The 26,928-nt window shown below is 40.6% G+C and overlaps 1 protein-coding gene across 1 annotated transcript in view; it reads left to right on the top strand.

Annotated features, from left to right (window-relative positions):
• Galntl6 (polypeptide N-acetylgalactosaminyltransferase like 6) overlaps nucleotides 1-26,928 on the top strand; it is a 1,066,425-nt gene that overhangs the window by 868,125 nt on the left and 171,372 nt on the right. The window contains 2 exon segments of the mRNA XM_028889258.2: nucleotides 6,362-6,547; nucleotides 10,587-10,770. Of these exon segments, the coding sequence (XP_028745091.1) occupies nucleotides 6,362-6,547; nucleotides 10,587-10,770 (370 nt within the window).

Below are 26,928 nucleotides of genomic sequence, written 5' to 3'. Positions count from 1 at the left end.
CAACTAAAATTGCTTAGATTCACAACTTACAAAGAGTCATCTGGATGTTAAGCTGAGTGGGTTCCTTTGTATGCTGGTGGTGGCAATTGGAAGTGGTGTAGTTACCATGGAAAAGTAGCAATATGGCGGATATTCAAAGCACTGATACTAGAGTTGTATGTTATCCAGCTCTTCCACTTCCATAGCTACCTCATCCACAGATGACAAAAGGTAGAAGCCACCCAACTGTTCACCAACTGATGAATGAATAATCAAAAGATAGAATACAAATATAATCAAATAACACTTACTCTAGTAAAGAGTAGTAGAGTAAGGAGACCCTAAGAATGAAGTAGAGAGCTTATATGGCATTCAGAATGCCCTAGGTTCTTCACTCCTAACATAGGAAATATATATATATATTGCACAAAATATATTATGTATTTGTTGTATTATATTTATTAGAGAGAGAGAGAAATTATGGCACACGTACTTCTGTATGGGTGAACACTGAGGAAATTGTACTGAATTAAAGAAGATAGTCATCATAAAGCAAAAACCTTATGATTCTATTTATTAGCCATCTATAGTAGTCAAACATATAATAAATAAAATTATAATAAAAAAATAAATAAAATAATGGTTTCCCAAAGATGGGAGGAGAGATACATAGTCAGTTACTGTTTTAACGGAAAGTGTGATAAAAAAGAAAAACTTCCAGAGATAAATTCCACAAGAATGTGAACATTGCACTTGAAATTATTAAGCTTTGCTTTGTGGGCTTCATAATTTTAACTAGAATAGGTGAAATTAAAATACCATTCACAGAGAAGAGGACTCATAACTTTGAGTCCCAAGAAGAACTAAAGATTTGGGTTAAAAGCATGTGCATTTTTCTTCTGTCCAGACAGCCAGGTATAAATTGGACAGAGATTTTTGGCCTGATGAAAGGCATTTTTAGTTTATATTTAAAAATATTTAGATAATGACTAAAATAAATCTAAAATGTTGAGCTTGTGACTGAACAGGAAGTAGTCATTGCTCTACCAGCTTATCAGGACTCTTTTAAATGTTAAGCTCTGAACTGTTATATCATACAACAGGAGAGCAATCTGGTGTATTTTTTATCATCTAAATCATTTATTTATATTTTTATAATTTGCATTTATATCTTAAATCATTTTTTGAGATTATCCAAGCTTATAAGCTTTCATATCCTCATACCTTTTTTAGACCCATATTTAAACCTTTATGATTTATTTAAACTTTTGTGGCTTAAAACATTTAAACATCTTAAAAATGAGCTAACAAACTGACTATAGCCTTGCAGAAGGATCTGGTTGTCTGATGCTGCCAAGCTGACAAAGTTATAGCTAGCCTAGCTGTCAGTACTATCAGAGATCTGAGAAGGATAAATTATATCTGAGTGCAGACCAACAAGCTTCTAATTCTATTTTTTTAAAAAAATGACAGAGACCTATCCAATATCCAGTTAGCCTTACCCAGGTCTCCACAGTGTTGGAGGCAGAAATATCAGAACAGCATCAATCTTTTGCCACCAGGTGTATAAAGAGTGAGTTTCTCCTGTGGAATAGGGACATTGAGAAGACTGATCTTATTTTGTCTAGGAAAAAGGGGTGCAGTCAATTCTCCAGGGTCCTGTTGCTTATCCAGTCTGTGCCAGGTCCTGGAAGCAGATGTTGCATTGGGGGCTCTTGCCTTGTGGTCAGTGTTGCCATAAACCAGGCAGAGACATTGTGGTGCCCTGTATGTAATCTTCTTTGGGAACCTTGGGTCACTGCTAGGATCTGGGAGACTGTCTGACATAACAAGCTTTGAGATGAACATTTTAAATGCCATATTCTGCAGATCTCTGACATATGAGGGCTGTCAAGAAATATCTGAATAGACAAACTTTGGTGGTTTTGGTTATTTGTTTTAATCTCAACTCTGAAAACATAAACAAGGGACTGGGTAAAGCTTATCTCTGTAATTAATTGTATCAGTGCTTAGCGTGACTACAATTAAACAACTTGATTATGATTGACTATGTTTTCTAACAGTCTACAATTAGTAGCTTAAAAACAATGATTTTGAATTCAGGATCTTCTAGTATCAAATACAACTTCAGTAAAGAAACTAAAACAAAACAACAACAACAAAAAAAATACTGTCCATAAGAATGTGTATATCTGTTCTACCATATCAACAGTGATGACTCAAACGTAATATTGCATCAGGTTCTTTTTCTTTTAAATTAAAAGACTACATCAGGGTGGGAGGGAGTGCTCAGTGGTTAGGAGTACTTACTGCTCGATCATGGGGACCAGGGTTCCCATCTAAGCACATAAGTCAGGTGACTCATACACACTGTATCTCCAACTCCAAGGCTCTGATACTCTTTTTTGTCCTCCATAGGTACCCAGACACACAAGTGTGCATACACTCACAAAAACACACACAAAAACACAAGCATACACACACATGAATAACTGAACTCTTTTAAAAAAAAAAAAACTGTGCTATGTGTTATAGTTGTGTATGATTAAAATGCTTCCTAGTCTTGCGTGGGCTGATGGCTCCACTGTTAAAAAGCATGTCTGCTCTTTCAGGGACCCAGATATGAGCCCTAACATACACATGGTAGCTCACTACCATCTGTGACTACACTCCCAAGGGATCTGATGCCCTCTTCTGGCCTCTATGGACACTGCATCCATATGGTACACAGACACACCCAAACATAAACAAAACACCCAAATACAAAATAATTCAAGATTTCATCATCATTGGCCCAATTCTGAAGTTTTCAAGGTCAAATAATATGACAATAAACCTCTGACTTTGTCCTGCTCATTTTAAGATATAGGAATTTTGAAACAAGAACTGAATTCCAAATGACATCTGTAAACTATTCACCTTATCTATTGCAATAAGGAGAGGGTTTTAAATGTAGTAATAGAACTAAGTTGTTAAAAAAAAGAAGGTGTTTTCATTGCATGAAGATGCATCAATCATACACAAACTCATAATACTTAAAAACAATGTTTCATAGAAAAGACCTTTACAACTTACCCATTTTCTACTTACAGCTCTTCTCTTTTTGGAGGCAACAATTACAACATCAGAATAAATTACATAAGTACACTATTTCAAGAATGAAAAGTTCACACTGCAGGTTAATTTAAACAGAACAATTATAAGCCATAAATTATGCTAGGATTTCTTCATTTTTATACAAAAAGCTTAGGGAACATTATAAATGCAAATGTGAATTATATGAGAAATATTTGTAACTGCAGACAAAGAGAAATATTTGTAATTGCAGGCAAAACTCATTTTTAAATAACTCTTGAGAATGTTTTGTGAAAAAGGAAAATAGTGCTTAAATATTACCATGATATACTGTGTACAGCACCTTATCAATAATTGAATAAATGAATATGCAAGTCAAATTTGTAGTAAATGAGCTGAAATAAATGTACATTATAGACATGCTACATAGTTTATAGAATCGCTTTTTACTCTCTTCTCAAAATGCCAAAATATTTTTGTATAAAGTGACGATCTACTACATTCCCTCTTGCAAAACCCACTGTAAGACTGTATACTCTGTCTCAGCTAGATATCTATTGCTGTGATAAAATGCCATAATCACAGGCAACTGAGGGAAGAAGAGGTTTCTTTCGCCTTTTAGTGTGCACTCCATCATGGATGGAAGTCAGGGCCAATCTGGTCTACAAGAAAGCTTGTTCCAACAAAAACAGACATGGGGCTAGTTAAAGGAAAGCTAGGTTATACCTGCCATGAATTAGTCAGCCATGGGAAATTATACGTTTGATTCCTATAGAGTTCTCTGTGCTTAGTAAGAACTCCACATGTTTCCAAGCGGCCACCTACAATGATCAGGAGTCTTATGTTGAGCATCCTTCACGACTCTATGCAAAGAGCTATGAAGGGCCTGAGGTTTGCAGATTCATGACTTATTTTCCCACTGTTTAGTGGATATAGGCAAAGGTCGTGGCATTCCAGGACCTGAGACAACGGGTCTTATTATGCATAACAACCAATATAAGGAACAGAAAGGCTATCTCAGTCCTCCGTCCTGCAAGTTACATGGGAGTGATACAAATGTGTGCAGCTGGATTTCTACACAAGCAGTTTTTATATTTGTTGTTGTTATTATTATTATTATTATTATTATTATTTTGTTATATGCAAATTTCATAGATACAAATATGTAATGTATTCTAGTTACTCTCACCCTTCTGTTCTTTATCTCCCTTCCACCCCTATCAATCTCTTCTCATCTCTACAAGTTCTTTTCCTGCCTTCACAACTTTTTATTTTGTTTTGTGACCCAGCAAGTTGAACCAGACCCATACATGTAGCCATGGGTCTCGAACTACCTCCTGTAGCCTGGTGATGATACCTCCAGCTGTTTCCTCCAGCCATTTCTGCTTTGTTTTGTTTTGTTCGGGATTGTTTTAGCCACTCTCATCTTTTGTGTTTCCATACAAATTTAGGGGCTTTGTTTTGTTTTGGTTTTGAAATTCTGTGCAGAATCATGTTGGAATTATTAGCCCTACCCATCCATGAGCACAGGAGACTTTCCAGTGAGGTTTTTAATCAGTTTATTGAGATTTCTATTTGCAGCATCATTTTAGTTTGGGTTTTCATCAGCAACTCTATCACTGTATTGGGTTCTATTTTCATATCTTGGGTTAACTTTCTCGTTCATTTCTTTGTTTTGATCTCTTGGAATATACACATGCCTTCTTTGAGTTGCTTAAACATGCTTATAATCATTCTTTTGAATTCTTTTTCTGGAAGTTCTTCCAGGCAATTTTCTTACCTGGCATTATTATGGAATTGGCGATTTGTGGGGATCTTGGCTTTTTGTGTTGTCTCTGTCTCTGGAATATTTACCCTGACTACAGATACGCAGGGAAAAAAAAGATTGAAAGTTAAAAATAAATAAATAATAGCATACTGCATTCTAAAACATGAGTTTGGTGACTATTAGGCTACACTTGTCAGAAATCCCAGAAAAATCCTCATAGTATCTGTCTTAGTTACGGTTTCTATTGCTGTGATGAAACCCCATGACAAACGCAACTTGGAGGAAATAGTTTATTTCCCTCACATTTTCATATGATAGTTCATCAAAAGCAGTGAAGACAGGATCTCAGGCATGGCAGGAACCTGGAGGCAGGAGCTGATGCAGAGGCCATGGAGGAGTGCTGCTTACTGGCTTGCTCCCCATGGCTTGCTCAGGCTGCTTTCTTATAGAACCTAGGACCACCAGCCCAGGGTTGGCACCACGTACAATGGGCTGGGCCCTCTCTCATCAATCATTAATTAAGAAAATGTGCTATAGTCTTGGCTACAGTTCAGTCTTATGGAAGCATTTCTCTTAATTGAGGCTCCCTCCTCTCAGATGACTTCAGCTTGTGTCAAGTTGACATAAAACTAGCCAGCACAGTATCTTGTACATGGACTAGTAGCATCAAGGAATGAAAATATGTAAGTCCATATTGCACAAAAAATAAAATCACCAAATGCATCATTTGTCTTTAGAAGAACTGAAGTACTGGTGGGGTTTTAAAGCCAATAGAAAATACCTTACCATGCACATAGTGGCTTTTTAATTCATTTTGCTCCCACCGTTTAGTTTTAATTAGGAAAGAAACATTTCCCATTTTAAGAAGTGCAAGTGATTTCCAAGTCTTAGATAGCAACATTCAAGATGACAATACAGGATTTCTTTTGCCTTTCTTGTCCCCGTCTATTTCAATACCAAGTGAGTCACATTTCCAGTTCAAATTAGGAGCCAGAACCAGACTTACTTCTCAGTTTTCTATTGCCTTGCAAAGTGAGAAGCTGTGTGGTTCTTACTGATTTAACAGATATTTTCCCTTCTTGGTTTATGTGCACTATTATCAGCACACAAAATACCAAGCAAAACTTTGCTGTAAAGAGTCCTCTTGTCGGGAAGAGCCCACATGCCAGGATGTTCATCTGACTTTGCACAGCAGGAACTAGAAGGCCGATGCTCATCTTGGCATGAGCTGGCCAGGATTAACGTGGTGGCCACTGGCCAACATTAGCTGCATGACTGAGCTCTGGTGTACCACCGTCATCCACTGAATTCAAAGGGCAACATTTGTGGTTTATGGAGCTTTGGGGGAAATAAAAATACAAAAACCCCTAAGCATAAAATCTTATTAGCATCTTCCTCCAGATGAAGAGAGCAGAAACACAGACTTTGAAATTGTTCCACTTGGATTCACCGTTCACATATGCTCTACGCACAGCATCCACAAAGGAGTCCGCTGTAACTAATATTTGGCATTTTTCCTGTGTATTTTTTCCTTCCTAGAACACTTGAAGGATAAGTTAGAAGATTACATGGCTCGGTTTTCCAAAGTGAGAATAGTTCGCACCAAGAAAAGGGAAGGACTCATCCGGACCCGACTCCTGGGAGCTTCGATGGCCAGAGGCGAGGTGTTGACCTTCCTGGACTCCCACTGTGAGGTCAATGTGAACTGGCTGCCCCCACTCCTCAGTAAGTATACTACCTCACCATCCTTCTCACAGTGGCACACTGGACCCGGGAGACTGGCAATTGGGCACTGCTAATGGAGCGCAAAGTTTCTTCTGTAAATGTTGCAGTCAACAAAGGCTTGAGTTTGAATTGTATCTTAGTCACTGCTGATGACAAATAGGTATAACTGCATTAGGTAGCACTTCAGAGAGGACCAAGAGCAATCCAACTTAAGGTTAGGAAGGTTTCTATTATATTACACCTCTTCTTTCATTGCAGTTCCATTTGTTGGGTAAACACTAAAGTAAAAAAAAAACCCTCAAACTATTTTTCAGTCATCCTATAATTAGAATAAGTTCAAAATATACATGCACATGTATATGCATACAGTTATAACAGTTATCACAAGATGGTTAAGAAAGGAAGAAAATTATTCAGCCCCAGGATATAAAAATCCAAGGGATTTGCCATCTTTTAAGATGTATAATGCTGCCAGGCGTTGGTGGCGCACGCCTTTAATCCCAGCACTCGGGAGGCAGAGCCAGGCGGATCTCTGTGAGTTCGAGGCCAGCCTGGGCTACCAAGTGAGCTCCAGGAAAGGCTCAAAGCTACACAGAGAAACCCTGTCTCGAAAAACCAAAAGAAAAAAGAAAAAAAAAAAAGATGTATAATGCCATTGTCCTTTTGTTTTTCTCTCCAGTCCTGATACTGTCCTACATCCTTAAGTGTGTAATCCTCCATATTCACACACAGCCACTCAAACACTGAGCTGCTGTGCAGGCAATGAGGAGTCTTGAATGATCAGTTATGGCTAACCAAGAGAAGGAAGCAAAGCATGTCGTGTCACATCACACTGAACCACTAGAGACATAAGCACACCAGCTGTCATTCCAGCTAGAAACTCCAACTGCGGCTCAATTCAAACCTCAATGTTGTGGTTTTGTCAGTTTACAATGAAGTCAGACAGAACCCCCCCCCATTGCGCCTAAGAAAGAAATCGCATACCTAAAGAAATTCTTTCTAGAAAGTTCTTAGTACATATATATTACACTCCTTTCTTATTATCTTAGATTTCTCCAAAGCAAGTTTTATTGTAACTACATCCCTGGCTTTATAAATAAAGCCAGTGACAACCACTGCCTTCACCGCCACCACTCAGAGAGTGCTCTGTTATTAACTATTACATGGGATTTCAGTTTCAACCAGCCAAGCTCCATCAGCAAAAAACAAGAAAGGGTGACTCGGTGACAACCAGACAGGATGTAAAACACAATGCCCAGCAACTAACACCCTCTCCAAAATCACCGGTCCTTACGCCTCTGCACAGGTGACTGCCTAGCCTTCTCAATCAATAGGATGCCAGGACCACAACTACCAGAGACTCCTATAAGCCTTTAATTAAATGTGCTTTATCCAAGGGCACAGACATATAGAATATCATTAGCAACAGCAAGAGTCCCTCAAACTGAATTTGACCTGTATGCTGTTGAATGCTCTAACAAGTCAACCAAAGGTCGGACTTCTGTATGAACCAAAGCAATCCCTAAATGCCAATTATCAAACCTCTGATTGTTCACTATGAATCACAGGGAAAGGGGGGGGGGCGTAGACAAAAGAGCGTAAGAGACACCTACAGCCCACTCTTTCTCATTAAAGCATTTCATTTCCTGTGGGCCTGATGGATAAGAAACAATTCAAGCTCGGGATGCTATCTCTTTTTATTTTCCTCTATCAGTATCTTGATACATCATCCAAAATGAAGAAACAGGCGGAGCCACATCGCTGCTTCTTGGTTCATTTTTCACCTTGGGGATTATACCTGAATTTCAATTTCCTATTGAGTCTGTTTGTTTGATCCCTGGAAATTGAAATGTAGGCACCAGCCTTGGATGAAAAATTAGTCATGCGGCTTTCACCCCGAGCTAGTCCAGCTGGATGAGAGCTGAAAGGAAATTTGAAGGGAACGTTGACAGTTAATTTAACAGACTTATTCTCTTTGGATCACCTTGGGACTCCTTGTTGGTCAAGGAACTTGTAAATCAAGCTGGTTCTGAATTTGATGGAAGAAACTCACTGAAACCATGATACTAAAAGCTGCAGAGCTGATCGACGAGATGTTTCCAACCTTACTCTGATGGTCTCCACCATCCTCTGGGGAAAATGCCACTTAGATAAGACTACATCCCATCATAAGACTTGCCCTGGTGAGAATGAATGCTCAGAGAGCCCATGGTGGCAGTTACCTTGAAATCGTGCATCTGCTGATTAGCTGGCAATAAGAGAAATACAACCCCCAGGCTATCTGAGGCTCCCTGGGGCCATGGTCCAAAACTGCCTCCATTTCCACACTCCAGCATTCTGTATCCCCCTTACCACTGTTCTTTCTGTCTTATTTTCTTGTAAAACACTATATACATTTTATAATTTTTGCCCCATTCCTGAATACAGTGGTATTTGTAGTATTACTCTCTACAGTAGCCTTACAACCAGGAAAATGATTGACCCATTGTTTTACTCAGTAAATAATTACTGTAACATGAAATAATGAATAAATGAACGAATGAATGAACGAATGAATAAATGAATGAATGAATGAATGAACATGTGTAATTGCAAGAGAAATTCACTATGGGATTTTTTTCCCTCTCCATATTCTTTTATCAGTGTGATAAAAAAAAAATGCCACCTGTTATTATAGCCAATAAAACCTTTTGCTTCCTGCTCTATGGTAAGCAGAAACTTCCAATGTAAATGGACAGTTTCCTCACTATAAAAAGCTGGTCTCTCACACAGGTTACATTAGCTTCAGGATCTCTGAGGGAAAAAAAAAATACACAGAAATAACCAACTCCCATCATATTTCTAAATGATACCCTTTGTTAAATGTCACACGCCACATCCAAAGGTTTTCCAAATAACAAGAGAGCAGGTGTTCATACTTCCACATCCTGCCTGTCAGAGAGCAATGTTCTAATAAACTGATTAAACACGTGTTCTTGAGAGGAGCAAAAAAAAAGATACTTCATGTATTGCTAGTCTACGTGCACCAACATAAACAAATGCCAGTTTCCTGCAGTGCCTGTTAATTCTATCACAATAAAAACATCTGGATAGAAAGGCAAGAAGCTAGAACTGGAAAGAAGAGAAAAATCACCTGTCTGCTAGGAGACGCGCCATGACAACCTAGAAAGGCAGGTTTTGGAACTGGGGAGTTAGGCAGCGGCTGCATCCGGATCATTATTCCCCAAAGCTGAGTAGCCCTTGACAAGTTATGTGACTTCTCTGAGCTCAGTTTCGAGGTATATAAGCAGGATGACAACCGCAGCCACTTTTCACGGATAGTGGGAGTATTAGAAAGAGAATGGGTATAAACCGGCCTGTAATTGCTCGTGGGTTTACCAGCAGCATCATAGCAATAGTGCCGTGTCATCTAATGGTGTTTTTTAATTGGATGGGGAAAAAAAAGATAAAACGTTGTACAGCGCTGATAAATAAAGCCAGTCTGGAAGAACAGTGACTCAACCAAGTCCCTGTCCAACTTGACAGCCAAGAATTTTATATATGATTGGTTGGCATTCTGCGGGGAGCAGTCATCGTGACTGTTTTATGATTCGATGCTATAAAAACCATGAAGTTAAATATTTACATTTTGGAACCTTCAGAAAGCAGGCCAGTATTTTCTCAGCAGGCTTCAGCTGTATGCTTGGAGGAACACAAGTACTGTTTAGACTCCGCGCATGTTGGAGGCACGTTAAAATGACAGATTGGGGACAGGTCAGAGCAAAAATGTGACAGAGTAGAGCTAAATGGACTTCTGCGAGTCTCTCTGGGACCTAACTTTCTTAAAGGGAAATATAACAACTCTAATTGTACCTAATCACTGTCCCATCGTGTTAAGTCCGACGTTTGGAGATTCCTGCAAAGTGCTCTAATGACGACAGAGAGACGCCAAGGTTGCAAGCGTCGTGCATTAAAAGGAGCTGCGGGCTCCTCTTGGCTGGAAAATGATAGATGACCTAGGCAGGCATGTCATTTCCTATTTCGTGCTTTCATTTTTCAGACCAAATTGCACTAAACCACAAAACCATCGTGTGTCCCATGATCGATGTCATTGACCACAATCACTTTGGGTACGAGGCACAAGCCGGGGATGCCATGCGAGGAGCCTTCGACTGGGAAATGTACTACAAAAGAATCCCCATCCCTCCAGAACTCCAGAGGGCTGACCCCAGCGACCCTTTCGAGTGAGTAGCAACTGAGGAAGGGGGGGAGGGAGAGAGGGCAGATGACAGGTGATGTTTCCGGCGTGTCAAACTCAGGACCCCTGAGGACAATTATCTCTGATGAAATGTAATAAAACAGGTGGTAACAATATGCAAAATACCATGGAAAGGTCAGACCTGTAAGGTATAGTAGATTAAAATTACATGTTATGCTAAATACATGGACCACCATCTTAAATGCTGCTAAGCATAAGGGAAAATGTGTGTTAATGAAAAGAGCCAGAAACACATATCCTTTAAAAAAAAAAAAATACAAAGAGAGTGCATTCTCCACTTTAAGATAGTCTCTTCTGAATTTTAGGATCTTTGTTTTCTCCATTTTCCCTAAAAGACTATTCAAATTAACAGTTTGGGGTTTTTTGTTTTGTTTTGTTTTTTGTTTTTATTGAAAGATTAATACAAAGTAGGAACCAGAGCTATACCCATTTGAAATTGTCTACTTTTTTTTTTTTCCGAGGCAGGGTTTCTCTGTATAGTTTTGGTACCTAGCCTGGATCTCACTCTGTAGACCAGGCTGGCCTCGAACTCACAGAGATCTGCCTGGCTCTACCTCCCGAGTGCTGGGATTAAAGGCGTGCACCACCACCGCCCAGTGGAATTGTCTACTTTTAATGAAAATCTGTGCTCCCAAGTATGTACTTCCAGAGCTTAAACTTGGAGACGTCCATTGAAAAACAAATCCAAAGTACATAATCAATCACCCTTCTCCTAATTTAAGTACTTGGAAGAGATGAACTTACAATAACTCAGTGACTGATTTCTACAAAGCTGAAGCCTGTCGATGTTTACTGTGACATAAGAATTGTACATCTCAAGAGAAAGATGCAGGAAGGCTTAGTGTGACAACTATCAGTACTATTAATGGTGAACAGTGAAGTGTACCCAGTAGTTAGCACAGAGATTGACCAGTGTGTATTCTAGTTACTCCAGTCTATATCCCTTGAGCACAATAAAATCTTTATCATTTTAAAACTCTTGTATAGTTTTTAAGTGTGTGACAAATACCTGTGATCATGGCTTTTCCCACCCTGTAGGAATTCATTTAAGATACAGTCAAATCAATACTGTGTTTTTATCAATAATAAAAGCCATAAAAGTTAGCAGTAGGAAAGTTACCAAGTACTAAAGCAACTTTCCTGACGCTAACCATTTGAATTCTAATAAACATTTAGTAATTCCCAGGAAAATGTTTCCTCCAGTTCAAGTCTCCACAAAGATAAACTCCTGGGTGAGTTAAGGGGATTTGAGACGTCAGTCACAAGATAAAACAGGAGGAAAGTCATCTCTCTTGTAAAATGAAACACGTTTATTAACTATGCAGTGCTTCTGGAGTTAGGATTTCAACCTCTCAAATTACTGGAAAGTGTTTGAAAAGAAATAATGAAGGGCCTTTATTGCTCTCCCATATGCTTTGACCAACGTCCATGAATATTCAGAACTGCTATAAAAATGTATAGGGAGCCGGGCGTGGTGGCGCACGCCTTTAATCCCAGCACTCGGGAGGCAGAGCCAGGCGGATCTCTGTGAGTTCGAGGCCAGCCTGGGCTACCAAGTGAGCTCCAGGAAAGGCGCAAAGCTACGCAGAGAAACCCTGTCTCGAAAAACCAAAAAAAAAAAAAAAAAAAAAAAAAAAAAAAAAAATGTATAGGGATCTATTTGAAGGACTTTCTTACAAGCATTAGAAGCAGACCCAGCTGAGAACAGCTTCTCAGATGTCCCTGAAGGTTGCCATCAGAAATCTTTGTCAGAGGCACTTAACGTAGGATAAGTAAGTGATGAGCTGGTACATAACTTAACAAGTCTGATTTACACTGTCTCTCAAGTGTGTGCATGTGCATTTCAAAGCATGTCATAAGCCACGAATACATACCATTCTTATTTATCAAATTCCTAATTTGATAAATAAATTAAAAATAAATAAGAAAAAAATAAAAAGTTAAAAATTGATTGAACTTTTTTAAGTGGAGGAGAGGCTATGTCATAGTTACGGTTTCTAGTGTTATGATGAAACTCCTTGACCAAAAGCAAATTGGGAAGGACATGGGTTTATTTCATCTTACAGCTTGTATTATATCATGCAAGTGACACAGGACAAGAACCCAAGGCAGGAACCTGGAGTCAGAAAGTGATGCTGAGGTTGTGGAGGTGCACTACTCTGCGGGGTAGTTTGATATCAAATCGACATGGCTATAGACATCTGAGAGGAGGGAACCTCCATGAAGTTGGGCTGTAGGTAAGCCTGTAGAGCGTTTTCTTATGTAGTGATTGATGTGGGAGGGCCCATGTCATTGTGAGTAGTACCATCATGGGATAGCCATCCTGGGTTCTATAAGAACCAGGCAGAGCAACCCATGCGGAGCAAGCCAGTAAGCAACACTACAAGATCTCAGCATCAACTCCTGCCTCTAGGTTCCTGCTATGTTTGAGTTCCTGCCCTGACTCCCTCCTATGGTCAGCGGTGATGTGCAAGTGTAAGCCAAACAAACCTCTTCCTCCCCTGTTTGCTCCGGGTCCTGGTGTTTCATCAAGCCATAGAAAGTCTCAGACAGCTGCTTACTGGTTTGCTTCCCATGGCTTGAATCTGTTTTTTTATACCATCAAGGACCACCAGCTCAGGGGTAGCACCACCCACAAGGGACTGGGCCCTCCCACATCAGTCATTAATTAAGAAAATGCCCCCACAGACTTACCTCCAGGCCAGTCCTATAGAAATGTTTTCATGATTAAGATTCCTTCTTCCCAGATGACCTTGTATCAAATTGATATAAAAACTCACTGACACAGGATCTGCAAACAGAAGAGCCACAAACACCACAGAACTTTTCTTGGATGGCAGATAACAGGGGCCTGTCTACAGAGCAATTGCTATGATCCAGGTCACCACGTCGGAAAGGCTGGAATTCATTTCTATACTGGCATTCCAAATAGTGTAATAGTGACTCAGTGTACTGACCTTTTACATCACTTCCACCATGACAGCAAAATGAGGCCCCTGCTTTCAGAAACAATGGGATCCACCAAAGAGCACTCTAAAGCTTGAAAGTATTCTCCGTGCCCACACTGACAGTGGAATTTTTTGTCAGGCCAACCCTGGCTGTGACCATCACAATATCAAGCACTTTGCTTAACCCTGGCTCTGACAGAACTGGTAACTTTCAGAATGAGATTACCACTCATTCCTATCAACCACTTAGGTGGTAGCTGTCCTGTCAGAAATTGCCCTGGTCTATTGAATATTACTGTCTTTCTGTGTTAAGTCCCTTTGATGCCTGGGAATGCAGACACTTTAGCCTTTTGTAATAAATGTAACTTCCAGGAGGTGTCCACTTTGATCTTAAAAATGGCATTTCCCTTCCTAATAACAAAAGAACGGTTACCCAAGCACTCTGAGCAGTGTATCAGCGATTCCATTATCGCAGCAGTCACTGGAATGTGCTCATAAACAGACACGCTTTAGGCTAAAGCTTGCTTCTGTAGATGTGAGGATTTAAGATACACAGGGTGAATGCTGACTATCTATACATCTCTCCAAGTCTTTCATGTTTCAAGAGGCTACGGGGATGTGTAACTTTCTGTGGGGAGATGGGAATAGGAAGCTGGAAAGGTGGGCAGAAAGGAACTTAAGAGGAATATGAAAAAAAAGAAAAAAATGAGGAATATGGAAATTCATTATAAACCACGAGACCTTCCACACCATACATATGCAAAAATGATCTTCCTTCACAAGTCTATCAAAAGGTCTAAAGTGATAGAATATATGTTTCCTCATTTAGTCTGCCATTATTTGAGTTTTCGGTGCTGTTTTCCAACTTGAAAATCTCATGTAATGAGCAGGGCATGATCAGTAATTACTAAAGAAATAGATTCCATTGAATTAAAATTTCAGAACACTATACTAGTATATAAGAATGTGTTATTTGTCAAACATTTAGTTTCAATTAAAATACACATATGATCCTGGGGTGTGGCAGAAATAACATTTCTTAAGCTACAAAAGCTCAAATCCTCAAATGTTCTAAACTGGTAAACATGATCTTCAGCAATCTCAACAGGGAGAAAACAGTTCTTCATGCTTCACTTGGGATACCAAGAAAATGTTTACTTATATTTGAAAAGAAAAATCTCATTGTTAAAAAAATAAATAAAAACTGTTCCTGTAAGAGAAAATGTAATGTTATGGTTCCAGTTACTATAATCCAGCCATAATTTGAATGGATTGGATTGGTTTGGACTGAACTGGAATGGAATGGAATGGGCTGGAATGGGCTGGGTTGGATTGGATGCATCCCAGGAACACTTGGTCTTTGATTAAGGAACACACAATCTTAGCTCTTTCTGGGAACTTACATAATGGAGTGGAATGCTTTTAAAGGATTCTTGTTATCTGTGGCTTTTGAGTTTGCTCATTCCTGGTTCATCTTGAATGCAGAGCACTTAGGAAAGTAATCTTCTTCTGTGTGACACACGCAATATATCCCTATAGCTTTTAATAACAAGGGGGAAGTTACTTCATTTACTGTCCGGCCACTAACTTACCTCTTCAACCTTGTGTTAGCATCTAAACATTTAGAAAGAAGCAGAAGAAATTGTCTTGGTCCACATCCTTGTCAACTCAGGCAATCACTAGATAATGCCCCAGATAGTGTCCTGCCTCTGCTTGAACTCACCAAGGAAGTAAATTTGCTGCTTCAAAAGGCAATCCATTCCAACAGACTTATTGACTGAAACCTTTTCCTTTGCATTGAGAAAATCCTGTCTCCTTGATCCCAAATTATTCTATTTGAGATGTAAAGGATGTCTAATCCCTTTTCAGTGACAGCTATTAACAGTATCTGAAGGCAGCCCTCATGCCTCTTTTCTTTTCCAGGCTAAATATTTTCTCTTCTATTACTCTTCTATTACTGTGTCTAGAATCCTGCATGCATGCACACACACACACACACACACACACACACACACACACACACACGTGCATGCTTGCTAGTGTGTAGTTGTGTAGAAGGCTGGATACATCGAGGGAAGGGAACTCATCTACACTAAATATTGTTTATTATCCCTTAGTCCACAGGAACATGAGTTGATAGTCTGTTCATAAAGGTTCATAGACTGGCTTCGAAATGCCTAGCTCTTGCTGTGGCCTGCTGCCAAGCACAACAAGGTTGGCACTTCAAATGCTATAGATCCCCTAAGGGTCAAATAACTGTGAGGAGGATCTTCATGGACTGATTGTCTGGTCAAAAGTGGGAAGTACAGCCCAGGCTCAAATTGATTAAATGCCACCTCTGTCGAAGGGAGTTGTTTTCCCTCCCCACAGAAAAGTGGAATGCCTTCTAGAAATGCACTTGCAGCATCTACTTCTATTCCTCATGAGGAGAGACTACACACCTTGATGACATTCCTTGAAGAATGAGAGCTAGCTACATAGCACGGTCCTAAAATCCAGCACTTGGAAGGCAGGTACACAAAGATTGAGAATTGAAGACTAACCTTGGATACATAGTGAAACTGGCCCTGTTTTCAAAATACATAAAGAAAGACCCTGTTTTCAAAATAAATAGTACATGAAATAACTGATATAAAATATTATATGAAGGTCAGAGTATATTGGTTAATACATAAAATATTTTGGTAAAATTATAGTTACATTAGTGTGGTGGTCAGGGTGTCTGTTGCCGTGATTATCACCATGACCAAAAGTAACTTGGGAAAGAACTGGTTTGTGTCTTCTTACAAACGTTACGTCACAGTCCATCACGGAGGGAAGTCAAGGTAGGAACTGAAGCAGAAGCCAAGGAGGGGTGCTGCTTACTGGCTTGCCCCTCATGGCTTGCTCAGCCTGCTTTCTTAAACAACTCAGATCTACCTGTGCAAGGATGGCACTACCACAGTGGGATGGACCCTTCTACGTCAGTCATCAGTCAGACAATGTCCCCACAGGCTCTCATACATGTCAATGCGATGGGGGCATTTCCTCTGCTCTGGTTGCCTCTTAGATGTCTCTAGGTTGTGTCAAGTTGACAACAAAAAAAAAAAAATCCAGCACAAAGAGAATCAGAAAAAAAAAAACTGTACAAACCATAAATTCATCAAGCTAGAAGAACGCTTAGAGACCATTCAGCCTGTCATTTTTATAGAAAACCATGAAGCTTGCGGAGTCTACATGACGTATTCAGTGCCACGAGTACTAAATTCAACAGCTATCTCCAGAGTCTCAGGTTGTAACTCACCATTTCATGCTCTTCCCTCTTTTTTTTTTTTTTTTTTTTTTTTTTTTTGCAGTGGAGGTGGCGAGTAAATAACATCTATCGCCTCCAGGAACTGGACTAGAAAATTTAAATGCATTGCTAAATCATTTAGTCCTTATTTCAAGACGATAAAATAATTCATCCTGTGCATATTCGGGAAGAGGTAACTGAGGCTTATAAAGCAAATACAGCCACGTGGAAAGAGAACAGAATTAGCAATGCTGTCTATTTCACAGGAATTTCTACCTTCCTTCCTACTTGGAGAAGATGAATTCTCCAGTATTTAAAGAGTGATCATGTGGAAGCAACATTGAAAGCAACATTTCCAGCACAGCATCTTCCACCCTAAACACAGCCATGTGGCTGTCACTGGACATTACAGTGCCAAAGGCATCTCTGGCCATCACCAAGAGCTGTAGCAGGTCCTGTTTCAAGCTCTGTTTGGAACATTGAGTTAGACGATCATTCCAGGACTACAGCTTACAGATGGGTAATACATTTTCAACTCTGCCCAGAGTAGTTTGCAAATGAGGCTAAGATTCAGCCAGCCCTGTACTCACAAGGCCAGGAGGCCAGCTAGCCTAGAGGAAGGGGAATCTCCTTCCCCTTGGTAGGCATGAAGCTTTACTTTATTTGTGAAAAGAACAAGTTGAGGCTCAGCTTACTTGATGCTCAGAATGAAACACTAGCCTTCATCAGCCCCGTTGGGACTTCAGAAAGGGACACTGAATTCCCACTCTTCGCCTTGGCCTTGGAGCTACTCTAGTTTACTTAGGAATTGAAAGGAATGTCTCATACTTTGAACTTTCTGTGTGAGTTTGGGCCCAATATTAATTATTGTAAATTAATCAAAATCAGCAAAGCATGAAATTGCCCCTTCCCAAAGGCCACTCAAACTTGTAAAACTAAATTTTATATAGAATATAAAGCATGGCTTTGGGGTCTTCTCTTTCACCTCTACGCTGAACTGGACGCTGTTATCTTTCCTGTTATCTGCCTGACTCACATTGATCCACCTTGAATCTTAGGGTGTGAGAAAGGGAGGAAGTTTCCTTTATATGCTACTTCTCAGGCCAAGTCACACAAACTCCTCTGTGACCTACAAGTAATTGTTTGCAAATCTTGCTCCCTTCTCATCAAATTGATACATCTAAACTATCTTGGTTTTTGTTTCCTTGGCTTTAAACTCCTACCACAAAATTCTGTATGATCAAGATTTAGAAACATTTTATTACCTCTGTGGGGGAAGGGATGAGTGTGGTGTGGTGTCTGTGTGTGTGTGTATATATCTGTGTGTCTGTGTGTGTCTGTGTGTCTGTGTGTGTGTGTGTGTGTGTGTGTGTGCATCTGTGTATCTGTGTCTGTGTTTCTGTTTGCTTTCCTGTTGCTATGATAAACATCATGACCAAAAACAACTTTGGGAGGAAAGGATTTATTTTGTCTTAGTCTTGAGGTCATAGACAATAACTGAAGGAGATCAGAGTCAGGACCAATGGAGGGAAGCTGCTCACTGGCTTGTTCCCCTAACTTCTTCAAGTAGCTTTTTTATACAGCACAGACTCACCTACCTAGGGATGGCACTGCCTAGAGAACACTGGGCCCTCCTGCATCAATCAGCAATTAAGAAAATGCCCCCTCAGACTTGCCCACAAGACAACTCCCTAATTGAGACTCCCTCAGATAATTCTGGCATGTGTGAAGTTGACAGGTTATGCTAACTAGGAGAAGGGTGTGTGTGTGTGTGTGTGTGTGTGTGAGAGAGAGAGAGAGAGAGAGAGAGAAGAGAGAGAGAGAGAGAGAGAGAGAGAGAGAGATGGAAGGAGGGAGAATTTGTTGTGCTCATGGCACTGTGGGGAGATCAAAGGGGAGCTTGTAGGTCTTAGCCCTCTCCATCCATCAGGTCCTAGAGACAGAAGTTGGGTCATGAGACTTAGCAGCAATTATTTTTAACCTCTGAGCCAACTTCCTCAACTAATCTGACCAAATAACCTAGTTCATTAAACGTGAGTATGACATTAAATATGTGTCTCGCACCTCACAGTATGTCAAAGGACTCAGCTGTATTATCTACCTGATGTAAATAAACTGACTGTAATTCTTCTCCTACTCTGACAAATAAGGAGAATGAAAACCAAAAATATTATGTGGCTAACACTCTTAACATGAAACAAAAATCAAGAGTCCAATTACTGTCTTCATTCATTCAGACCTCAACTCTCAAGCTTAATCAATAATCTCACAGGAGTCCAATCAGTAGCTTCTCTCATTCATTCAGACTTTAAATCCTAGGGTTAATCAATAATTTTCTTTTCTTCTCCCTTGAAGAGCAACTTAGACATCCATTAAGGGAAGTAGTTTTGTCAATTAGTGTTAGATAGTGAATCCACAATAATAACAGCAGGACAAGAGACAGATTGCCTCATCCCCATACTGTGTCCTGATCATGAGGCCAAACTGCCATGGATGGGTTGAAAATGTCATCTTTCAGTTCCTTACTAATGAAGGGAAGTGCCAACCACGCTGGCTTCTGATCTGTTTGTGAGATCTCATTCAGTATTTGACAACTGCAAGAAGTCAAAATATTGAAAGAAAAACACTGTTGCACTTCTAAATAGTGTCCTCAACCACAGAGGGTGAGAATAAAGGACCATAAATGGCTCGAGTGCCCAAAAACTAATCAAAATATTGAATAAAATCAATCTCTCTCAGAAGCTCAGACTGAGAACTCACTGAAGATTTTTTTTTCTTTAATGAAAAGCAAAATACTGTCTCATTGGCAGAGCCAATCAAAATCGGAAGAGTTAATCATCCACCCCTTAAGAGATCCCTCCTGACCCTTCATCCCTCCCTATCCTTCAGCCCTGAAGGCCATTTGGCTGCCCTGGTCTCTATTCTTCACAAGAATCACATCTGATAATTGCTATTCATGAGGGAGTTGTAAAGACCCATCTTTCCTGCTCAGGTCAGTTCTCCAAAAATGATGTTTGCTTTCCTCCCTCTCCCAAGACAGGTCATGATTTCTGCCTCCATTGTGTGCTCTCTCTGATCTACCCCTTTCTTTAGCCCACAGTATACTATTACCAGAGTCTGTCCCTAAATTAGCACTTGCCACAATTACTTCTCTGGTGTTCATATGATCATCTTTAGTTTGTCCTGGTCTCTCAATATGTCTGGGTTCTTGGGACAACTTTGGCCTTGAGACTCCCACTGTGACTTCTAACCATGCGGTTTCAGATTTTTTTTAACCTTTTTTCTGCTGCCACTTTGTCAAGGATAGGAATGATTGTATGTTATACTATTGTAAAAGAAGCTGAGTCCTATCAATCTTCCTTGGTGGGAGATTTCTTTCACCCCTGTGTTCCAGTCATTCAGGACTATGGTCTCAGTGGACCTCCAGGAAACCTTTCCCATCCCTACCCAAACCTTCCCAGGGCTTTTATTCTAACTATAATGGAATCTTCCTCGGGTCCCACCTGCTTTTACCTTGGACTTCTCTCATTCTTCATCTGGCTTCAGTGTTCTCTTGTTCCTCCATGTGAAGGTTCCAAACTCTAAAATCCCAAGAAGCTTTCCGCTACTGGCACAAATAGACCTGAGTTAATCAACTTAAAAAGAAAGTTTCATTCTGACTCACAATTTCAATGGTTGCAGTTCATGCTCACTTGACTACTGTTTTGGACTCATGATCACACAAGTGCATCCTGATAGGAATATTGACAGATGAAGCCTATTCACCTGATGGCAGCTGGAGCCATGTGGTTCTTATAGCCCCCTCAAGGGCATGTCCCCAGTGACTTAACTTCTTTCTTCTAGGCTCCATTGACCAAAAGTTCCATCATGCCTTAAGAGCATGAAACTGAGGACCAAGTCTTTAACCCATAGGCTTTTGGGCTACATTCCAGACCCAAACAATGACATCAAACACTCCCTGGGCAGAGTCAACCAGTCACTGTGACTGGTATCACCCAAAAGCTATCAATAGGGATATAGCAATGGTTTCCCATGTCTGAAATCCTCAGAGTTCACAAATTGGCTTGGGAATTAGCTTTGTTGTCTCTTTGTTGCCCTTTTCTTTCAGGCATCACCTGCTTTACTTTGGCTTCCCAAACTGGTGCCCTGAGTCTGTTGATCTAATATTCAATAGCGATGTGTTCTGTCTGTTCCCCACTGGATATGTGACTTTGCCCACAGCTGCTCCTTGTCGGGGTTGTTTGATTCCTTCTGAGTTCTATGCCACAGTCATATTGTCCTCATACTTCTTCATTATGGCTTCCTGGCCTTCTTTTCTGCACTTAGCTAGGAAGAAAGCATCCATGAGACCACAAAACTATCACAGCACCCTTCCTGGTTCTCAGCATTCAGCAGCATCATTTACTCTTTGTGTGGTAGCATCATGACCTGAGCATGGCAGAATTTAACAGCACCATGTGCCATTCAATCGGATTTTACCTCTCTTTCAGAAGACATCAATATAGATGCCAACCTCAGGTGTATTGGTGTTTATTTTATGACATAAGGCTTCATTGTTAAGATATCTGACCCAGATCTCCTGTCCTTTTCTTTTCCCTTTTTAATTCAATTTTTCCATAATTGCCAACATTGATGCTAAAATGTAAACTCCATAAAGGCATGGGTCTCTTTTGCTCAACTTAGTCAGTGATACATTGATAGCACCTCGTGCCTGCACTTAGGAAGAACTTAATAGACATTTAATAAGTGGGTGAATACTTAGTCGGGAGAAAAGTGATCAGACAAGTTTGTCTATAGTTGAATATGTGACTATTTTTTTAAGAAAAGGACACCAAAAAAGAAAACTATTATGGCTAGCTGGAGCCCACTTTTGACAGGAAGTCACCCACAAGTCAGGCTCCTTCTATAGATTGTTACAGCAAAGAGGTAGAAAATAGAGAAGCTGACAGAGGCCGTTACCTTGTATGCAGAAGAAAGATGGTTAAGAAAGAAAAAAAAGAGCTCCCTGTAGTTATTTTCATTATGAATGACAATTAAGTTCCTTTTTAAACCAAAATCCAGGAGATAACATCTCTAACAAAGAAGCTAAGGCTTACTAAGGTCATAACAGTTATCATTTTTGTCATGTCTCACCAACCTGTCCTAAGACTTTAGACCTGTCTAGATTACAGCTTATAGTTATTTCAAATTATTATTACTATTCTTACATATTAGTATTGCTCTTTGCACATGGCAGACAGGCTCTGTACCTCAGTAAATCCTTGGTTTTGATTTTGTTTGGAATTGAGACAACATATCCCCATGAAGATCAAACTGGCCTTGGTCTTCTCCTGCTCCTCTCATTGCTGTTCCAGGAATGCCGCTTTTCTTCATCCAGCCCCCCTTCTTTACTTTGTAAAGAAAGCAAGTGTGTATAACTAATTGCAGGGAAAAGATACAAAGCCTGGCTCTGATCCAGTGTTGGTATCTTCTGAGGTGACTGGCATTCACTGGGGCTGTACTCAGTGACAGAGGCGTGTTCATGGCCGGTGTGGGGGGGGGAACCTTCAGAAAGCAGGCAACCCCCTCTTCATCTTTAGCAATTAGAGCCAAAACCAAAAAATTGTGAAAGTATCAATACACACCTCTTGGTGCAAATAGAGATGAGGAAGAGAGGTGTAGAGCTTAGCTGGAACTGGCTGGATGGTTTTCATTGTTTGTTGTTCTGATTGTGTATTTGGCTCTAGGAGTTGTATGTACCAAGAAGCACTGGGACCCAGACCATTGATTGCCCTTCCTTCAAGGCAATAAGCCGTGGCCGTGACACCAAAAGATAGATACGAGAGTACCTTCTTGGTATTTCATTTTATTTCTTTTTTATTTATTCTAATGCTTATTGGAATTGGTCCATGTGGAAGTAGGTTTGAGGGAAAACAATGTGTGGCTTTGTTTCTCCAAGTGCCATCACAGGTAAACAAAATGGTCTGGTTGACTGGGGAAGGTGACAAAGAGAGATCTGCCCCTGCCTTCCCCTGACCCCACCTCCCCACCCCCCACCCCCACAGCAGCGGAAGAAGGCGTCATGCTAGCTAAAACTGGAATGGAGATGGGTTCTTCAGGTGTAATCTTCTGATTCAGGAGTGGCCTTTTATTGTGGGTATTAGTTCCGCCAACAGCTTTGGAGTACCAGCCTTAGGGCATGGGCATGGACTCTTGATGGGTTATGTGACTGCTTAAAATCTGAAGAGGACTGCATGGTTGCTCTTTTGAGGTGATTAGAGACCAGACAGCCAGATCCATTCGCTCCCGGCAGAATGGCGGTCAACAACTGCTGTTTACTTGGTTCTGTATCCGTGAGTGTATTTTTCCCAATTTCATATCTTAATAAATCCTGGATACCCTTTTAACAGACTCTCATGGATTCGCTTACATCCTTTAAGGGCATCTCACATCTTCCTCTTGTTTGCTGATTCCTTTTCCCATCCATAGGAACCGGAATGAAAGACAAATAATCCATCCTGAGCCTGCTTATCAAATTCAGGTGAACCAAGGCAGGAGATTCCGAAATCCAGCATCCCCAAGACCAGGACAATTGGTTAGAAAACTCACCCACAGCTATCAAGAAGTGGCACATAGTAGAGAAAAATTGTGAAAAAAATGAAAAGGAAGGTCAAAATATTCATAGGAGAGACTAATTGCATCAAGAGCCAAAACTGAAGAAGCAAGCCTGGAAGCCATGTACCTAAAGGTGAAGCGGAGGCAGGAAGCTGTGAGTAGCAAGAGAGAATTTGTTCTGCCTTTCAGAATGCCAACATGTCATCAAGGCATTTTTCCCTCCCCACCCCATAGCCTGTCCTTAAATAGTTCCACCAGTTAGGAAGAACTTTTGCAGGCTTGCTATGTTTTTCCATCGCTTAGTACAGCTCCAAGAATTAAATTTAATGTTTGCAGTAAGAGAAACTGCCCCATGGAAAATAATTCTAGTATATATAGTGGGACTAAGAAGAGAGTCATAAATCAAAGCGCGTAAGTACAACTTCCTTTGTCTCTATCGCTGGACTCTACAGAGCCCCAGGGTACTGTTTCCAAGGCAAGCAGCAAGCTTGAGCCAAACATCCAGGACTCTGGGCAGGAGAGCAAATGAAGACCCAGGTGGCCCATGCTTACATAGCTAGATCTTATAAATCAAGCCAGCAAACCACTGAACTTTGCTGTATTCTCCTATCTTGATAAATATCCTTGTAGAGCAGCCTGAAGGGCCAGATTTGAGATAGGATCTTTCCTTCCAGCTCTGTACTGCTTCCAGCAAGGGTGGGGTGGGGGTGGGCAGACACAGCCCACTACTCTTTTCTTTAGGCAAGTCCTGACTGCCTCGCCACAGCCCAAGGGCACACAGAGGTAGAAATCAAAACCTGCATGTCTAACTCTATCTGGAAAATCATCCACCCTTTCGGTCCATCTTCAGACTCAAGGATATAAATTCCAAGCTACAAGAAAACACCCCCTCCCTCTCCTAAAGAAAAGTAGCAAAAGCCCTAAGCCTTGGAATCAGGCTCAGAGTCATTTGTTCACAAAGGGTGTCCCACTTCGATAGGCCACGTGGCTTTAGATCCTAGGACTGCTCACTGGGAGAAGGGAATATCCACAGGAGATGGATGGGGCATCTCTGCTGGAACTGAAGTCCCTTACATGGTAGTGAGCCACTTTCCTGAGCCCTACACTTGCCTGGGACTATATTCGGTCTAACTATATGACCATCATACCACAACTTCTGAGTTTAGCACCTATAACTGAGACCTTGTACAGTGCAAAGGAGATATTTACCATCTGATTCTTTACAGAAAGTGTGTTATACAATTCCCATATCGAAATATGTAGCACAAGATGGCTAGGTAGATAAGGTGAGCATTGGCTGCTCTTCTATAGGACTCGGGTTCGATTCTCAAAACCCGTATGGTGGCTCACACAACCGTCTATTTCAGTCACGGGAAATCTGACCCTTTCTTCTGGCCTCCTTGGGCACCAATCACAAATATGGTACACAGACATATATATAGGCAAAATACCTACATATATGAAATAAATTAATATGTTAAAAGATACGTGTGGTTTACACAGCAATGGCAATCCCCTTATTCCTCATGGTAACAAAGCTGCGAAACAATTTATTCTGAACGAAGTTATTGGTCTTATTGTGGGGAGAGTGTTGTTTTGTTTTGTGTTTCATTTTATTTTGTCTTGTAATCCTCCTGCCTCAGCCAAATGAGAGCTGGGATTATAAATGTGCACTACCATGCCTAGTTAGGTGAGGGGTTGTATGTCTTGTCTAGTTTTAATAATTAACTAATCTCCCTATATCCTACCATTAAAAACAAAAACAGCACACCCCAAAAATACACTCATCCCTTGGTGTCATGAGAAATTAGTTCCAGCTTCCCACACCACGCATCCACACACTACAATCTGCAGATGCTCCAGTCTCTTATATGTAATGAGATGTTCACATGCAATCCACACACACTCTCCTGTATCCTTTAAATCATCTTTAGACTACATATCATACCTAATACCACAAAAAGGCTATGTAAATAATAGTTGCACTGTTTTATTTGAAGGATGACATAAGAACAAAGTCTGGACATGATGAGAAACAACTTTTTGTAAATATTTTCATCTGTGGTGGTTGGCTGAATTTCTAGACACAGGACCCACTGTTTTAGAGGGATATATACATGTTCATCATAACCCCAAACTCGGTGTCGTATAGGATTAAACTCAATGCCGGTGTGTTTTCTTTTCTGAATGGCCATGCTCAAATTTCCTCTGCTTTTCATCCCTCTGGGCATTACATCTTGATGCTAGGAAAAGCCACAGCGGTGGGAGGGGTCGCCTGCAGGTTGATCTTTCTCTGCTGTCCTCCGCTGAACTCAGATGGAATGTATCAGGTCTTTTCAAAGGGGCTTTTGTCCTCACTGGCTCCCTTGATGGAGTGCTGACAATCTTCATGTCTCCATCCGGTCTCTTATCCCACAGGACCACCTCTCCTCTCCCAGAGCCCAGCCTAAGTTCTCAGTTCTCAGTTCTAATTCAGGAGATGCAGTCACATGCTCATACTGACTCCTAGCTTTGGTTAGTTCTGCCCCAAGTCATGGAGCTTAATGCCTTCACCCTACATCATAGCTACCTCAGTCTGGTTCTCTGCCTTGTTCTCCAACTCAAGCATGCAGGATTTCCACATACAGGCAATTCCCCATGGGGCCACGTGGAGACCTTATCTCGGGGCCCAGTCTGCGTCACTACACTGGCCATCCTCTTCTGTCTAACGAGTTGACTCTGTTGTATAGAACACGTTACTTAGAGGTATAGCCTAATCATGAATTCCAGAAGAATTGGAAATGATCCCTCTACTCTGGAATCTTAAAACTGGTCTGGAGCTTTGTTCTCCGCACCGTATCTTCACCCTCTTACCTCTAGCAGAGCGAAGTTATACCCCTCCAAATCGGATTCACAGGAGCCAATGAACTCTTTCTCTCCTTCAACAAACCACTGCCCTCACAGATGAAAACTGTCTTCAGGCTGTGAATTTGAAGGCCCAGTACTGAAATTCCATTCCTGTTTTGGATGGTACCTGCCTTGCATCTCTCTAACGCTACAGATGCTTGGGTGTCCAAAGAGAAAAAGCCAAATGCAACAAGAAATACACAGAAGAAAAATCTTGCCAATCATAACTTCTTGCAAACTATATTATCCACTATACAAGGTTCTTAATACATATAATATTTTTAATTGGTACATACTAATTATATACGTCTGTACCCAGTCTTTAGAACAGACACACACCTTGCAGACATTTAAAATAGATTATGGAAAGAAAGCCCTCAATAGATGGGATGGATGAGTAATAGGCTGCGTGGGAGTGAAGTCC

This window comes from Peromyscus leucopus, chromosome 17, assembly GCF_004664715.2.
Source record: "Peromyscus leucopus breed LL Stock chromosome 17, UCI_PerLeu_2.1, whole genome shotgun sequence".
Lineage (NCBI taxonomy): Eukaryota > Metazoa > Chordata > Mammalia > Rodentia > Cricetidae > Peromyscus > Peromyscus leucopus.
Note: the sequence above shows the minus strand (reverse complement) of the source record. Positions and strands in the feature narration are given on the sequence as shown.